An 18095-nucleotide genomic window follows, 5' to 3' on the forward strand; every position below is an offset into this window, starting at 1 on the left:
AAATAAAACTATAAATAAATCAAAATATTGCTAAATTATATTTCAGTCATACTCGCTGGTCACTGGGTTTGTTCAAGAAACAGTCTAAAATTGAATTCATCATTAATCGAAAATAAAGTAATGAGTACGGTTCATCATATAGAGCAGCGTTCACAAAACTATTTGGATTTTTAACATTATTTTTAAAGAAGAATAAGTCTGGACACTATTATCATATTGATATAAACGTGACCCTGGAGCACAGAAGAAGAAATAGACTGGCTTTCACACCAGAACTCACTGGGATATGAAGTGAAGAGCGTGTTCTCAGATCTATGCAAAGTGAATTGTTCATGAGCGCTGTACGTTTGTGTGACCCTTGACCTCTGTCCCCCGGCTCAGCGCTCGTTCTGCAGCGCCATGGTGGAGGAGCTCAGGGTGTCTCTGAGATGCCAGCGGCGACGGAAACAGAAAGCCCAGCCGCCGGCCATCGTCAAAACAGAGGAGGTCATTAACATGCACACCTTTAACGACAGGAGGCTCCCGGGGAAAGAGACCATGGCGTGACGCCTCTCCTGTGACTCTCGTCCAAACCACGGACGCCAAGATGTTTCCTGTGGAAATCTGGATTCGTGAGCGACTCTGAACCACATCAGCGCTCCGTCACGTCTGCTCTCATCTCACCCCGCTTTCTCTGTGGAAATAGATTCATTGCTGCCTTCCAGAGCTTCACGTCAGCCTCGACGCTTACTAAAGCAGCTGGGATTAGGGGAAATAAAGAGGTGTGAAACTAACTCCATTCGTGTGTAGGAAGGTGTGAGCATTCTGGGAACGTTCGTTGTGGCACGCTTTCGGCAACCCGTCAAAATAAAAGTTTGGTTCGACTGGAAGAAATTGTGACAGAAATAAAGTTGCGTGCGCTGCTGCTACGGCTTGTACAGCTATTCAAACAAACAGTCACGAGATACTGCATTTTATCTTAACAGTCAAACCGTCTTTGGTAAAAATTTTATTGTTGATTTATATTTCTGCCAGTTAAAATTAAAGTTTATGCCTTAAAACTTGAGGGGAGAAAAACATGCAGCGATGGTAAAAATAAATATGAATTCAATAGCTTTATGCCTTTAAATCGTGAGACATGCAACAGAGTTTGGTAATAATAAACCAGAACAAAAGACAAAAACCTTTCTAAAAATAATTTGTATTTTTTTTGTTAAAAATGATGTTAAATTGCAGTATCATTATTTGAATTAATTATGTGTGCTTTATGACTCAAGCAATTAATTTAATCATTAAAAAGGAGTCTTGTTTCCCAGAATGTTCACTTTTGGTGATAAACGTTTAAAAAGTGTTACCCTGAACTTTGAAAAGTAACACACTAAGGATTAAAAACGATTAAACGCTCCTTTAACAAACAGGAAAAAACATTTTAAAGGTGACACATCATTCAAATCACATTTTATAAAAAGGGGCATAATATGTCTCCTTTAATACATTTATAAACATTCAGAAAACCAAACGACTCCAACAAATAAATTAATAATGACTAATACAAGCTTAAAAAAAAACAAGACACTTTCTTTAGCCCCAGAAAGTCATTCATGTCGTGACAGTAATTCTCCCAGCATCCCTTTTGTCTTGAAGGCAGCAATATCACGCACAAAAATCTCTTCTTATTCATTTTAATCTTCATTTCTAGTATAAATATCGGACCGTTCTTGAATCAGGATGCATTTACAAGCAAAGCGGATTGAGATACAAACGTTTAAATGTGATCAGAATTTAGTCTCATGAAACAATAAACAGCGTCTGCCGGTGCGTTCAGAAAAAGGGTCTCCATTCAAAGGCTTCGATTATTTTTCTTGCCGCATCGGCAGATATTTGTGCTCAATTCTGATCATTTTTTTAGGAAAAGAAGGCTTGATGTCTTAACCACGGTGAAGTAAACGCACTGCGATTCAAGGATTAGAAAACATATAACCTTACGCTAGAAATCGAGACAAACACAGCCAGTGAGAGAGTGATTTTTGTCCGTCTGAAGTCCATGAAGCGATGTCCGTCCCGCTCCAACTCAAGCCAAAGTTCTGTCATTTAGATCAACTTTTCTAGAAACCTTTCTACTAGCATCCGTCCGGTCTGTGGCACCTCATTCATCGGAGATTTATAACAAGAAAAAAAGGGAAGCGCGGTTTTTGTACAGACGATTTTTGTAGTAAATCTTTCTATGGGTGTGTGTGAAGCTGACGTAGAAGCTCCAGACACACACACACACACACACACACACACATCTGCACGTCTGTCCCTCGAGAGCAAGCAGCGTCTCCAGAAAACACCTCTTCTTCGTTCTGTTTCGGTGTGCTGATGTTTTCTGTATAATACTGTACTTTCTCCAGATCCGCTTCAATCTACAGGGACCTTTGGAAACAACCCACGGGTGGAGAACTGGTCGAGCTCATCTTGTAATAAAAAAGATTATACTGTGTGTGTGCTGTGCTTCATCGCTTTATGACACGCTGTAAACTCTTACAGCTTGATGATCATTTCCTTGCTTGCTTGTTTTCTAGTATACACATATCTACACATATCTACACATTCTTGATTCAAGATGAAAGTCAGCTCTCTCCACATGTCACGTCTTAAAGATGATCGTTTCTTACCCATCTCAGATGTTTTTGCTCATTTTAAGAGGATTTAATTTTAAAAAATCATCTTGTCAAGTAAATGAATCTTGATTCAAGAATGCATAGATATTTAGTTCAGAAAGAAAGACAAAAATACTAAGCAAGGAAATCTGTTTTTTGCAGTGAATGGCCACTTGACACATGATTTTATTTTTTTTAATATAAAATAGCATTTTTAATGTATAGTATTTTCAAGAAAGCATTTGTAAGAGCCGTTTTACACCTGTTTTTCTTGTATTTGAGCAGTGATTCGGTGAGTCGCTTCACAAGTTCAAATGATTCAAAGCTTTGAAAGGTCTGGTTCTCTCAGCGGTTCTCGAAGTAAACGAATCAAGAACCGATTAAAGGAACAGACAGTAGAGCTCCTAAAAGTACTGACTGATGAATGATGAGATATATATCCTCCTGCTAAAAATACACGTCATAAATACACGGGGAAAGAGACATAGAGTATGGGTCACATTAATAACCTGTGAAACCACCCAGACTTTACATGACCGTCTTAGTAACTAGTAGGATGGTACTCAGTCTTTGCTTTATGTAGCTGGTTTTGAAATGATGACTAGCTCTGAAGACTAGTCAGGGCAGTTGATCAGGTTCTTCTCGGCCGTCTCGTGTGACGCGGAAGAATATCATTACAGCTGTGCCATCTGCTTATTAAAACAATAAGGCATGCTTCCTCCTGCTTATTTCTGAACTAAGTATAAAGTGAAGGAGATTTCTAAGGTAATTCACAAGCTCTATCCTGTACATCATAACATGGACGAGCTCTCTTTTAGTCCGTGTACAGAGAAATGCTTCACGAGGAGGAAAAGCTCAGATGAAGGTGTTTAGGGTTTTATTGAGCATGAAGGAAAACCTTTTTACACGTGAAATCTTTTGATTTTGCTTTGTTTTCAAGAATTCATTTGAGCAAGGCCTTTCTTTTTTATAACTTTTAAATCTATAAAAGCTCTTATATAAACTCTTTTCCCATCTTTATTAGCATCCAGTCTCCATTCAGTTTTTTTCTCTTAATGTAAACTTCATTATTTATTTCATTTTGTTGTCTTACATGAATACTAGTAATATGTAGTAAACACTATAGTGTTTTTGAACCCCACTACAGTGAAGTGTATAATATTGTACAGTATTTACATCATACTGCGGCGCCACATAAATACAGCATTACCACAAAATTACTCTGCTATGTGTGGTACAGAACTCTATATAGTATTTACTACAATATATTTTCATGTCTATCATTTTATGTTGATGTTTGTACTAGTTTGGTGTTTTTTGAGCATTTAAAAAAAAAAAGAAAGAAGAAGCTGTATGCGGAAGTTCGGCGGCGGTCAGCTGATGCTGCGTCACGTGACGAGATAACGAGCACGTGACCGGCTGCGTCAAACAACACACACACACACACACACACACACACACACACTCTCTCTCTCTCACACACACACACACTCAGACAGACAGACAGACAGAACTGTGCTGAGCAGCAGAACCGAGCCGCTCGCGTCTGATTCAGAAACCGAGGGAAGATCCAACATCCGGATCCGGTGAGTGACGCGCGATTTAAACCACATTCATTCATTCATTCACTCAAGTTTCTGCTAATTTCGTGCAATTCTATAAAAATATCGAGATTTATGCAGTTATATATCACTGTATCATTTGCACGCCGCAAGCAGAGCCGTGTGTGGATTCAAACAGGAAGTGGCTAACAGGAAGTCACTCATAATCACTTATTGTGCTGATGTATGTTATTAAATCTTTATATAGAAGACTGTTATTAAATGTAGTATTGCTGATGTTGTGTTTGTGTGTGACTCATGTGATCTGTGAGGATGTTTAACGCGGTTTCGTGTGTGTGTGTGTGTGTGTGTGTGTGTGTGTGTGTGTGTGTGTGTGTCAGGTGACAGTCAGGTGTGTTCAGGTGTTTTCTTGAAGATCTCAGACTCCCAGCTCAGCTCAAAACAGCATCATAAAGATCACATTATAACCCAGACTGGCAGGCCGAGCTGGACACTAATATACTCAGATTAAATAACTTACTGTTTATAAAATATTTAGTTTGATTACATACTCTTTACATAAGAGCATTAAAATGTTTATATTCTTTTTTTTAAATTTAAATGTAAATAAAATATACATTTCTGTATTTCTGATTGGTGTTATTTCTAAATTATGTTTCTAAATGTAACGCTTTTATTAGTACGCTTTTAATTAGTGCTTTCATACTAAATCACATCCAAAATAAACCGGTTTTTGTTTACAAAATATGTGTGTGTGCTTTGTATACATGCATAAATTAAAACTATTTGTGTGTGTGTGTATTCATACATAATAAATATACAAAGCATATGTGGACAAAAACTTTTATTTTGGATGCAATTATTTATTTGACTGCACTGCTTTAATTAAACTCACAGGTTGCTTTGTTGTTAATAACATAATAATAATATTTTCTTTGTATTATTTTGTATATTTATCAATACAGTACATGATTGTACAGTTTAAATCAGTTAAAACCTAAAATCTGTAATGAATTAAGTTACTAACTAAAAGTTTTCTCGAGTGATTTGGATTCAGTAGGTTCATAAGTAATCTAAAGTTCATTTAGACTGATTCAACAATGTTTTGATTTAAGTTTTAGTTCATTATTACTTCATTTGCTAGTATTCCCGTGGGAACGCACTCGTAGTGGCTCATTATATTAATGATGTGTTTAATGAAACTCTTTCAGAAATGCAGCGGTCAGCGGTGGTTTTTGTTCTGGCGTTCTCGGCGGCCGCCTGGGCTCTGGATAACGGGCTGATGAGGACCCCGCCGATGGGCTGGTTAGCCTGGGAGCGTTTCCGCTGTAACACGGACTGTCTGAACGACCCGGACAACTGCATCAGGTTCAGCCCTTAAACATGATTTACATCCCCTTCTCAGAATCTGCTGAATGATCGTTCCTTTACCAGAGTGACAGGGATCACGCAAAAAAGATATTCCACAAGAGAAAATAAGAGTTGAATTTATAAAAATGACGGCGTTCTGAAGTTCACATCCCCTTGATTCTTAATACTGTGTTGTTCTCTGAATGATCCACAGCTGTGTGTTTCTTTAGTTTAGTGATGGTTGTCCAAGTCTCTTGTTTGTATCTTCAGAAAAATCCCTCAGGATTCCAGCACTTTTGTACAACTTCTGTATGATTTTGAGATCCATCTTTTCACACTGAGGGTAAACAAGGGACTCCATTAGAGAAGGAGAAACCATTAAGAGCCGGGGGCGTGAAAACTTTTGAACAGAATGGAGAATGGGTACATTTTTCTTATTTTGCCTAAATATCTATTTTTTTTTATTTAGTACTGCCCTTCAGAAGCTACACAAGATATTTGCATGCTTCCCAGAAGACAGAATAAGTACAAATTTACCCTGATCTTCAAATTCAAAAGTTTTCAACCCCCAGCTCTTAATGCATTTTTTATTTATTATCTGTATTTGTCTCATCTTTCTAGTTTTGATGTTTAGTGGTTGAATGTTGTTTGTGCTGTATTCCTGGCTCAGCGAGAAGCTGTTCATGGACATGGCCGACCGGCTGTCGGAGGACGGCTGGAGAGAGCTGGGATACGTCTACATCAACATCGACGACTGCTGGTCCTCGAAGCTGAGAGACGGTCAGGGCCGACTGCAGGCCGACCCCAAGAGGTGTGAGCCCTGACCTAAAACTAGCGTGAGATCGTGTGTACACACACCAAACCGCATGTGGGCAAAAAATAAAGTGTAACTCGGTCAAAAATGAAACGGCAGGTTTCCGCGGGGCATCCCTCACCTGGCGCAGTACGTCCACGACCGCGGCCTGAAGCTGGGCATCTACGGAGACATGGGCACCTACACCTGCGGAGGATATCCAGGAACCACTCTGGACAAGATCGAGACGGACGCCCAGACCTTCGCTGACTGGGGCATCGACATGCTGAAGCTGGACGGATGCTACTCCAACTCATCGTACCAGGAGCAAGGTGCTCGTCCCGTCTCGAAGCTCTCGTTCCTGTGCTAAGAGATCACCTCTTTGCCGTTCTCATAATTATTATTCATTCTATAATACACAGGCCTGCCATGGATCCTTGAAGTCGAAAGTTTTCTTAAAATAAGCGTACACAGATACAGGTCCTTGAAGTCTTTAAGAATTTATTTTTGTGCATAAAGCTTTCTTGAAATAAATCTATATTGCTCCCTTCGTTGGAGTAAAGTGTTATTTCGGCAACATTTAAATATGAGAGAGTCTAAATTATGTGCCAGAAACAAGACATTAACAAAATTGCAATAATAGAGCATAGTATAGGACTTTTAATCAATCCTGAACAAGACCTAGGACTCTTATTTTGAAATGTATATTTATGCCTTCGCACAATCAAACAGACGAGCGAGATCAAATATGCGTCTTAGAACTTATTACAAAATAAACGTCGACCGCAGGCAGCACTGACTCGTACTCATTATCTTCTGTGATCGACTGAATCCAGGCTACCCAATGATGTCAAAGGCCCTGAACGCTACGGGCCGTCTCATTGGCTACTCCTGCAGCTGGCCCGCCTACCAGGGTGGCCTCCCGCCGAAGGTGAGCAGAGAGCAGACAGGAAGTGATTCTGAACTCCACAGCTGCTGTAATGTTGAAGGTGTGCTGTGTTTCAGGTGAACTACTCTCTTCTGGGTGAGATCTGTAATCTGTGGAGGAACTACGATGATATCCAGGACTCGTGGGACAGTGTTCTGAGCATCGTCGACTGGTTCTTTGATAATCAGGACGTTCTGCAGCCCGCCGCCGGACCGGGACGCTGGAACGACCCCGACATGGTGAACGCTTTCAGAGAATTATGGGAATTTGGGTTTTTCTGGGACTTCGTCATATGGGCCGCTCTTAGTGCACCGTATAACTACAAGAAAAATACTGAAACTCTTCGGCCATTTCTGAACGCGATGCTAACGGTCTAATCAGACTCAATGATCTATGCTAAGCTATGCTAAAAGCTATACTTCAAACTCAATTTATTAGCTCTGGGGGAGCTGGAGAACGAGACTGTTTCCAAAAAAAAAAAGTGGAGTGTTCCTTTAAGGCAATTAATGGATAGATGTAGGTAATACTATCTATATATTGGATGTTGAATAATATAATTACTTTTTATTTGATTCTATTCAATTGTATATTATTCGTGGGGTTTTATGTTATCGTATATTATATACACATCTATTCCATTGTTTGCATTTCATATTTAAATTTCGTTTTCACTGTTTTCGTTCTTGTTCTCTGGGAATGCTAGACTTTGTTCTGTCTTTCTCAGCTGATCATTGGAGACTTCGGCCTCAGCATGGACCAATCACGTGCTCAGATGGCGCTGTGGGCGATCATGGCCGCCCCTCTCTTCGTGTCTAACGATCTCCGTACGGTCAGCAGCGGCGCTCGAGCGATCCTGCAGAACAAGATGGCCATCGGCATCAATCAGGACCGGCTGGGCATCCAGGGCAGACGTCTGCTCAAGGTGAGGCAAGAAACTGGATGTTAAATCTTCTACTTCTTCCTACCTACTTTATTACTCTAGTTTTAGAATTAGTCGCTGCATTATTTGGTTTAGAATTTTTTTTTTAATCAGTTTCATCAAATGGTTTTGTTTAATCTAGTCCTGTCAAAGTATTAAATCACATCCAAAATAAAATGAACGTAATATTTGTGCTGTGCATATTTATTATATACACCAACATGCATGTATATATTTAGAAAAAATTAAAAAAATATTATAAAAAAAGCATGAGAAAATTTTAATAAATAAAGATCTATAAAATATATAGTGAATGTGTCTATTTATATATACACACAATAAATACACACAGTACAAACTTCATTTGGATGTAAATAATAATTTCATTAATCAGTGCTGGTTTGATGTCATCTTTATTTTCAAGGATATATTTTCATTCGTAAAGACTAAATTTGACAATTATAAAGGACATGTAAAATACTATTTTGAATATTAAAATGTCTATTATGTTACGACATCCTTATTTTGTTTTGTGTGATTTAAGTATATTTGTAATTATTGACTATTTAAGTCATATTCCATTCATTCGAGTATAGTCCATTTCTTTTCACAGCTACATGTTTTCATGCATAATAACCCAATACTTTTTTTATTATAAATGTGTAATATTACTATATATAATATTTTCTTTACATAGCTTATATTCACTATAGTAGCTGTTAGCTATTATTAGATTTTAATTATTTGTTAATGATTCATTTAGTTTAATTTATTTATTGATTTATCCATGTTTTCGTGGATTAATGCCAATACATATGACATGTTATTTGGAAAACACTATGGCATCATGTCATTACTTTTATTTCTAATATTTTAGTTTTTTCTTACTTTATAGTTTACCAGGTATTTTTCATTTTCTGTCTTCTGTTATTTATGTTCTATTTGATCTGTTTGACACGCCTCCGCTGTGTGTCTTTTAGGAGAAGAGCGGGGTCGAGGTGTTCTGGAGGCCCCTGGCCAAAGGCTCCAGCGCTCTGGTGTTCTTCAGCAGGAGATCTGATATGCCTTATCGCTATACAACCTCTCTGAAGGAGCTGAGCTACAAAACTGGAGTGTATGAGGTCAGCTTCACTAACAGCAGCAGCAGCAGCTCTGATCAGTCTCAGATGATTCATCAATCTCTCTCTCTCTCTCTCTCAGATGTACGACGTGTTTTCGGAGCAGCTCCTGCCTCAGGTGAAGGACAGCACAGAGTTTGTGGTGTCCATCAATCCGTCCGGGGTGGTCATGTGGTACGTCAGTCCTGTGGCCAAGTGGCAGAAGGAGGCGGAGCCTAGGCACTTCAGTGAGAAGCTGACTGGGCCAAAGTTCCACCAGCATGCAAATGAGGTCGACGCCCCTCTGGTGCTCTGAGCTCCGCCCACCAGAATCCAACGACACACTCAGGGATCTTTAGCCAATCGAATGTGCCTACGATCATTTGATCAGCTTTCCAAATGTTTTCTAGTGTAATTTTATAGCTCCATTTCTACTGAATGACACGGGATGGGATTGAATGTGTTTTTGCACTGACTTTAACGAGGTCTCATTTGTGCACATTCAAGTTTGAAGTCCTTTTATAAATCAAGATGTTCAAATTATGATGCTTTTGTGGAGGTGTACTACAGTTTTTGAACTCAAATAAACACTTGATCTAAATGACAGAAGTAATTGATGAGTGTCAGTGCCTCTGGTCCTGAGCTAGGTTAGAAACGCATTCAAAATCACAATAAATGTTCATATAAGAAGATCATTTCCACTGCTCAAAGTACACACAGAAATCCGGTTTCTGAAGCTTCCTGGTAGCATCTATCCTCGTAAGTGAGTTGCCTGTATGATGACTTACTTCCGCTATTTTCACAAGACACCTGAAAGCTTTCCTAACCTCGTCTCTCTTCTAGAGATGCTCTTCATGTTTCTGATCGACACTAAAGACGCGGCGGAAACGTGGTGTGACGTCACCAAAGCCTCGTTCGCAAGACTCGCGAGATTTGGTTCAAAACCAGTAGTTTTTCCGAAAGCTTTCTCGCGGTTTAAACTCAAGTCTTTAGTTTGAATCATCTAAACATGACTATTCTCTCACTGGTCTGTCTAAACACGTTCTCTATTAAAACAAACAAAACTCTGCAAATGAATAAACACATTATACAGACACTTCAAATTTAAGGGTACTCGTTGGTTGGTAATTGCATTTAATATTGTACTTTTTAATAAAACATCTGCGGTGTGTTTGTAAAAGATGTTTTATGCATGTTTTGGTGCATGGTTTAGTTTTTGAGCTGCGCGGGCCGATCAAAGTGATTCGAAACAGTGAATCGTTCAGTGGCAAAACGGCTCAAATGAATCAAAGCTCCGATTCGTTTCTCTCATCAACTCTTCGCAGATACCCGTATTTTCTCTCCGAAACCCACGGCGCACTTTTTGAGCTGATAAGGCCTACGAATTTTAAATGAGCACAGTAAACGGTGCAAACTATGATTTCCACAGCTATAACGTAATAAACGGACACCCACCTTCTTCTGGTTTTATGGAACAGACGCTCACCTTCACGTCGCTCGTCTGCGCCGCTCCTGATAATGCGCATGCGCGATCCGCCGCCATAATTGATCACGTGCGCTCAGTCTAAATCAGATAGATTATTACGTCATCTGACATTTAGGCATTCCTGCATTTATCAGGTTATCTAAAATGTCATTTAAGTTTGATATTATTTATAGAAACAGATGCTTCTAGATCTGGCACTGATAAAATCACAAAAAGATTACTTGAAAAGTAAAATATTAATATTTGTTTTATTCTATTTAGGTCACATTTTTCAGGAAACTACAATTGGTCAAAATAAGGAAGGATTTAATTTGTTGTGAGAATCAGGGTTATTCGATCAAAGCATTGGTATCACGTTTTCGAAACATTTCTTGAAAACACGGCAACTTGTTGTTTTGACCAAAAAATGCTGGCCTATGATTTAAAAATGCTAAATGTTCTTCAGTATTTTGTCTTAACTTTCAGCGTAAATGTCTAAGACGCATCTCCCGGAGAAGCAGTGACTGAAGATATCAGGCGACGTTTCCTGGAAAAACGATCAAAATATCTGACAAAAGATGCATTCAGGCAAGCTCAGTATCTGAAGTCATTGATCGTCTCAAGCAAACATGCCTTGATTTAAACGAAGCCCCGATAAAGAACCCGTTGCAGAGGAAACGCATGCAAGAAGAGGAACAGCACTCTGAAGTTCACATTTATTCTTCACACAAAACGACTCACTTCCAGTTTATAGGAATACGTACTCAAACGTTTATTTTTTTTTTTCCCCAAATGAACACATGTTAAACTTGTGATGGCGACTGTGGACTGCTCTTCTACTTGAAGTCACACGATACACAAGAATGGCACCAAAAGACGAACGAGTTCTGACACAAACCAAAGAAAAGCCATCGAGTGAAGCCCGTTCTGTTCGAGTCAGAGTTCCGGTATCTACAGCTCGACGCTTACGCTGATATTACATCTCTGTAAAGTCACCGACGGGACGGGCAAACGTGAAACGAACACTCGGAGCTGGAGTCTAAACCTAAAGATGAGACTAATCTGGCGTCTGTCTTTTTGCAGCATGCATCGGTGTCAGATTCAGCAGCAGCGAGCGCTTCTCTCCGCTCCAGAGAACAGCAGAAAGCACAGAAGCGCAGCCTCTCTACACACAGCTACACGGATCTGTCCTCTACACCCGAAGCGGATGGTCTGTGTGTGGCAGTGATTAAAGGCCGTCAGGGTCGAACCGTGCTTACATGTGCATGCCAACAGGAGGATCCGGTTCTTCATTCTCCTCTGGAGACGTAAAACTAACACTAGTACAGACAGAGTGCGCTATAAACTCACGAAACACACTTTACACGCATCCAGATGATCCTGAGATTCACACACACACGCACACACACACACGCACACACTCTCTACAGACGAGATGCGGACGGAAGCGGCGTCCTCCTGCGCTCGGCGAGAACACGGCAGCTCGTTTAAGGCATCGGATTGGTTCCGTGGTTCGTCCGCTAAATAAGAGCTTGTATGGGAGTAGATGAGTGAAGGTTCTCCTCGGCGCCGCCGCTCGATGAAACACGTCTGTCAACACTGAGAGGAGCGCCAGACCTGCACCGAGACAACAGCAACATTTCTGGTAGCTATCAGTCCATCATCCCTTCATCCGTCCATCTGTATATAAACTTGAGTTCTTACTTCATTAGGACTTGCTGACGTTCTCGTAGATGACGTCGCTCGTGTGCGTCTGCTGCTTCTTCTTTTTCCACATAAGGAGGACACACTGATGGATGAACACGTACTGCTCCTGCACACACACACACACACACACACACACACACACACACACACACACACACACACACACGTGTCATTCCAGGGGTGTATTCATATGGAAGCCGATTTCCACAAGATATCTAACTATGAGTTTACATCAGTGTTTTGACTTTCTATCTCACAGATATCTAGTTGTTTTCTCAGTTCTGCGACAGAAAAAAAACGATAAAAGATGTCATTTAGACTTTTTATTTCACAATTCTGACTTTTCCTTGCAGTTAAAAATAGTGACAAAAAAGGTTTAGTTAAAAAAAAAAAGATCTTTTTATCCAGTGGTCGAAACAAGCTTCTGGTTCAGATTCAGTTTCTGGTTTTGGATCTGATTCGGATTCTGGTTTAACCTTTTTTTTGGTTTGATTGAGTTTCTGGCTCTTGTTCAGATTAAATTTTCAATTCTGGATCCAATTCAGTTTCTCATTTGGGTTCAGATGAAATTTTTGGTTTTGGATCTGATTCGGTTTCTGGTTTGGGTTCAGATTCGGTTCTGGATCAAATTCAGTTTCTGGTTTGGGTTCAAATTCAATTTTCAATTCTGAATCTGATTCAGATTCTTGTTCTTGTTCAGATTAAATTTTCACTTCTAGATCCGATTCAGTTTCTTATTTGCGTTCAGATTAAATTTTTGGTTTTGGATCTGATTCGGTTTCTGGTTTGAGTTCAGATTCAGTTTTTCGGTTTTGGATCAGATTTGATTTCTGGTTCTTGTTCAGAATCAGTTTTCGGTTCTGGATCTGATTGGGCTTCTGGTTGGGGTTCCTTACCTCTGTTTGGACCATGGAGAGCCGATGCGAGCGCATGTCTGACACCAGGCCCAAGACGTCCACGTACTCGTGTTCCTGAATGTGCTGCATCAGCCGGTCCAGAGCAATGAAGGTGCCGGTGCGGCCCACTCCAGCACTGACACACACACACACACACACACACACACACACACACATCAGTTTCTGCTGAATCATTAGAAGACCACAGTGATTCTGGTCTGTTTCTTTACTGTTATAGCTGTGGGGTGGACTCGGCTAATCTTTAATACTGAGAATGATTTTTAGGACTCTCTCTTTGTCGTTATCTGCTATCTGCTAGAGACTCTTCACCTGCAGTGGACCACGATGGGCCCTTTGGTCCTGTTGACCTGCTGCCGGACGATCTGAACGAACTGTAAGATGCTCTCGATGGCGTTGACCGTGGGCACGCCGTGATCCGGCCACGAGGTGTAGTTAAAGTGCAGAACGTCTTGAGTCTCATCAGCCTTCAGGAGTCAGAAACACACAGAACATCAGACAGGAACTACAGCAGTCCATCTGTTCACATCTACAGTAGTCAACATTTGAAGCGGATCAAAAAGAACAGTTTAGATTTTAGGACACTGTTCCTGGAGGCACACCAAACAGACCTGAAACAGCTTGTTACTAGAGACTCCAGGACCAGAGGTATATTGATCAGATGAGGGAGACGTGTTCTGCTGGTGGGGACTAGTGTATACATCACCCATCCACCCGTCAACCACCCATTTATCACTTCATCCACCCATCCATACATCCACCTTCCCCATCTATCACCCATCTATCAATTTATTCATCCACCCATCCCTATCTATCATCCATCCATCCATCTATCCACCCATTTATCATCCAACCATCCACCCATTTATTCATCCAAACCTATCATTTATCCACCTATTTATTCATCCACCCACCCCATCTATCATCCATCCATTTATTCATCCACCCACCCCCATCTATCATACATCCATCCACCCATTTATTCATCCATCTATTATCCAACCATCCACCAATCTGTCCATTTATTCTTCCCCACCTATCACCCATATATCCATTTATCCACCCCTTTATTCAACCACCCACCCACCACCAACTATCACCCATCTATTATCCATCCATCCCTCCATCCCTCCACCCATTCATTCATCCACCTATCCCACACCTATCATCCATCCATCTACTCATTTATCCACCCACCCCATCCATCCATCCATCCACTCATGCCATGTGTTTCTTATGTCTGGTTAAGTTAAGTTAGTCGTGTTCCTCACGTATCCCAGTCTGAAGTTTCTGACGGTCCACTCGGGCGAGTCGCTCTCAGAGAGCATCTCGACGGTGATCTCTCCGTACGCCACGGGCTCCTCTGTGAAGGGCCAGTAGTGGTCACACTTCACCTGCACAGGAAGCACACACACACACACACACACACACTCGTTAACACCCGCCGTCTCTGTGTGATGTCACGGCTGTAACGGAGCGGTTGCCGTGGGAACTGACCCTCCTGCGCTCGTTACACTGGGTCAGCATGACGATGATGTGAGACTTCTGCTGCAGGACCATCTTCCAGAAATCGTTCCTGGTCTCGGGCAGCGGCCCCTGTGTGGCGATGAACTCATGCGGGGAATTATAACCCTGAACACACACCACAACACACATGAGACACCCCATAACCTGCCACGACCGGCCTCTAATCACTGGTGCCGACCTGCTACTCACAGGAATATAGTTGGCATTGATGTAATCAGAGCCTTCATCGTTGTGCAGAGAGATCAGCTTCACTCGACTGAAATCATCTGCGACCAAACAAACGCTCAAGATGAATATCATAAACACTCACTCCTGAGCCTGGAGAACACAGAAGCAGTCTTCAGCAGCACAGCTGTTTTTGTTTTTCTTTTATGCCAAAAACCTTTAGGATATTAAGTACAGATCATGTCCCATGAAGATGATTCGCTCGTTACACATGTAAACCAAACCAAACATTCTCAGTATGAATACATGTACTGTCACCTTTAGAGCTGAAAAAAACATAAAAAGCAGGGAAAACTGGCATAAAACATAATCAAGCTTCCTTAAACTCTCAGTAAACTTTTTTTTGGAATAAATGCATGTAAAAATATTATAACACTTTTTTAATATCCTCGACATTTGCGCAGTTTTATTTTGTAGGGTATTTATGGAATTTCTAAAATGTTTTTCTATAAAAAAACTATTTAAAAATAAGTATTTTTAATGGGTTTTTACGCAAAGTCGCTTTAAAATAGAAACACTTTTAACTTCCACTACAGCTCTCGTTCAAAACGCTTTACTCTTTTAGTTTGAATCAGTTCGACATCGAGTTAAACTAAATGGAAACGTTTATTTTAAATGTTATCTTATTTCGAACTGTTCAACCGTGATGGCCCTGCAGTGAACCGTGACGTGGACAGCGTTGCTATGACGACGGTGGGCGGGGCCACTCACAGGGCAGGATGTTGGTGTAGCGGTTCTTGGGTCTGTTGACGGGCAGGTCGGCCGCTTCGTGAGACAGATCCAGACCGACGCTCTTCAGCTCCTGACAGAAGCACAGAGCAACAGATCAATGGTGCGCCGCTCGCTAACAGGCCCGCGCTCACGTGCTCCGTGCTTTACCTCGAACTGCAGCGAGAACTTGTACGCAGAGTCCTTGCTCATGTCTTTGATGTACGCGTCGAAATCGCTGAGCTGAACGGGACTGAAGACACACAGAAACTAATCAACACAGACCATGTGATCAGTATAGACCTAACTAAACGTCCTCAGTATTGTGGAAGCTGAGTAGCGCTCAGACGGAGGCGCCGGTGCAGCCAAACCATTTTAATAAACTACTAGTCGACCAGACGGATCTTTAGCCGGGAGCAGCTCTAGTTTTGGACGTTCAGGCGCACATCAGTTTGAACATGAACTGCATCTCTTCATTTTAAACTCTCAAAGTGCATTAAATAGAAAATGTCATTTTTTAAAAATATCACGATAAATATCATATTGTTGACTTCATACTGTTAGATCCCTGGTCACACTAACTAACGGGTGAGATTACCTGGTTAGTTTCCTCTTCTTCAGCGCCGTCTTGCTCCTGCGGGTCAAACACAGACAGACGGGTCAGCAGACGGAGATCAAACCTCATCTCTGTTAATAAACACTCTTCAAATCCTACAGACTAGACATGCATCTCCAGACTGACGGAGTCTGAAACCACAGAAAATAACTCCATACACTCACTCTGGAGCTTTTCAAACAGTAATCAAGGGCTTTATTAAAAAACAACTTATTTGGGCGGTATCGTTTCATTTATACAGTAGTTAATGATAGACGTTAATAAATAATGCACATCTCTCTCTATATATTATAAATGCACAAATTGTATTTTTTTTTTTTAATTAATTTTAAAATAATTCCATATATATATATATATATATTTAGAATTTGTACATTTTACATTTCTATATTATTGATATAGCATATATTTTTAACAATAAATTATAGCCTTCCTCCTCACTAATCTCATGTTATAATTATTTTTATATACATTTAATAATTTATTATTTTTTTAATATAATCTTACATGATTTTTTCATATTGTATTACATTTCGTCATAACTTCCATATGATTTTATGAATTGTTAAATTTTTAATAACGGTACATTTAAGTGTGATTAACTTTTTTATATATATAAAATGTGTATTTTCCAACATTTCTTTTTAATTTAATGCATTTTACTGAAACGTTATATAAAATGTGATAATATATTTTTAGTATTGTATTATATATATATTTTTAAAATTTTAGATACACACATCAAAACTGTAAAAAAATATTTTTAATTTTTTATTTAAATCGTAATTTTTATTAATTAATGCATTTTCGACTTCACTTACTTTATACGTGATTTTTAATTTCTTATTTTTGCGTAATGTCATTATTTTCTGTGGAGAGCAGCGCTCAGCTCGAGTCAAGCCCGGAGCATCTCTTCAGGAAGTCAAGCTGACAGAAAGGAAGTCTCTGGAGTGAGTCGGGCTCAGGATGGACGAGCTGAGCAAACATGCGAGCGTCATGCGTTAGTGACATGCGTCGAGACGCTGTTAAACACAGACAAGAGCACAGATGCAGATCCGGCCTCTGATCCGTTACCCATAATGCACTACAGCATCTATGTGTGTGTTTGTCTGTCCGCCGGCCGCCGGGCGCCGCGCTGCTACTTACCACGGATTAATATAAAAGGCCAAAAGATAGTCAGTCCAAAGGCAGGATGGCAGAAGCGTGAGGAACGCAAAGAGACTCCTGCGCCTGAAGCCCATCGAACAAAACAGAAAGCAAAAGACATAAAAAAAGACCAAGGGCAAAAAGTTGGGGACAAAACATGGTGCTCCATTAGTAATAGTGACACACACAGATGATTGAGCATATTTCATTAGTGTCTGACAGGTTAATGATCGCGTCATGCAGTCAGTGTCCTCGAACCGTTCTAACGGCAGCCGGAGGCAAAGTGAGGCCAAAACTAAGAGTAACGTCTGCCGGCGGGGTCCGGAAAACTGTCCTGTTCTCCTTTTGAATGAAGGAGATTTTTTTTTCGGACCCGTCTGTTCCTGTTTTCAGCAAAAACTTTGTCCAGACTCCTGAGCTACTCTAAAGAACACTTAAAGTCAGTTTTTAATTTACTGAACTGAATTTGAATCATCTTACATTTATTATATTGTTTAAATGCTTTCTGTAGCTCTCT

At 40.4% G+C, this 18095-nt stretch overlaps 3 protein-coding genes across 6 annotated transcripts in view; 2 read left to right on the forward strand and 1 right to left on the reverse strand.

The window, feature by feature from the left end:
• The window catches only part of LOC122333200 (glutamate receptor ionotropic, kainate 2-like), a 37288-nt gene extending 34827 nt beyond the window's left edge, over positions 1-2461 (forward strand). The window contains 1 exon segment of the mRNA XM_043230715.1: positions 382-2461. Within this exon segment, the coding sequence (XP_043086650.1) occupies positions 382-546 (165 nt within the window). The 3' untranslated portion in view covers positions 547-2461.
• Positions 2462-4046: 1585 nt separating this feature from the next.
• Positions 4047-9879, forward strand: naga (N-acetylgalactosaminidase, alpha). Of its 2 annotated transcripts, XM_043230714.1 has the most exons (10): positions 4054-4207; positions 4564-4574; positions 5395-5551; positions 6204-6344; positions 6447-6658; positions 7163-7257; positions 7332-7493; positions 7979-8176; positions 9154-9294; positions 9374-9879. In XM_043230714.1, exons 3-10 carry the CDS (start codon positions 5397-5399, stop codon positions 9584-9586), a joined length of 1317 nt encoding a protein of 438 aa, XP_043086649.1. In that variant the 5' UTR covers positions 4054-4207; positions 4564-4574; positions 5395-5396; the 3' UTR covers positions 9587-9879. The 2 variants fall into 2 exon arrangements, with proteins under 2 accessions (XP_043086647.1, XP_043086649.1); XM_043230712.1 differs by lacking the exon at positions 4564-4574 and having other exon boundaries at positions 4047-4207.
• Positions 9880-11482: 1603 nt separating this feature from the next.
• ptpro (protein tyrosine phosphatase receptor type O) overlaps positions 11483-18095 on the reverse strand; it is a 32040-nt gene continuing 25427 nt past the window's right edge. For 2 of the 3 annotated variants that reach the window (XM_043230709.1, XM_043230711.1), the window contains 11 exons: positions 17579-17662; positions 16415-16450; positions 15988-16069; positions 15820-15910; positions 15073-15149; positions 14854-14988; positions 14628-14750; positions 13669-13823; positions 13339-13474; positions 12440-12548; positions 11483-12352 (listed from right to left, as the gene is read on the reverse strand). In XM_043230709.1, the coding sequence (XP_043086644.1) occupies positions 12444-12548; positions 13339-13474; positions 13669-13823; positions 14628-14750; positions 14854-14988; positions 15073-15149; positions 15820-15910; positions 15988-16069; positions 16415-16450; positions 17579-17662 (1024 nt within the window). In that variant the 3' untranslated portion in view covers positions 11483-12352; positions 12440-12443. The remainder of the gene's footprint in view (positions 12353-12439; positions 12549-13338; positions 13475-13668; positions 13824-14627; positions 14751-14853; positions 14989-15072; positions 15150-15819; positions 15911-15987; positions 16070-16414; positions 16451-17578; positions 17663-18095) is intronic. The other variant, XM_043230710.1, reaches the window with a different exon arrangement.

This window comes from Puntigrus tetrazona, unplaced genomic scaffold (genome assembly GCF_018831695.1).
Source record: "Puntigrus tetrazona isolate hp1 unplaced genomic scaffold, ASM1883169v1 S000000223, whole genome shotgun sequence".
Lineage (NCBI taxonomy): Eukaryota > Metazoa > Chordata > Actinopteri > Cypriniformes > Cyprinidae > Puntigrus > Puntigrus tetrazona.

Coding starts and splice junctions, on each gene's coding strand:
- naga (XM_043230712.1), top strand. CDS start 5,397: ATGCAGCGGTCAGCGGTGGTTTTTGTTCTGGCGTTCTCGGCGGCCGCC. Junction 7,494..7,978: donor GCTGGAACGACCCCGACATG/GTGAACGCTTTC, acceptor TGTCTTTCTCAG/CTGATCATTGGAGACTTCGG. Junction 9,295..9,373: donor ACAAAACTGGAGTGTATGAG/GTCAGCTTCACT, acceptor TCTCTCTCTCAG/ATGTACGACGTGTTTTCGGA.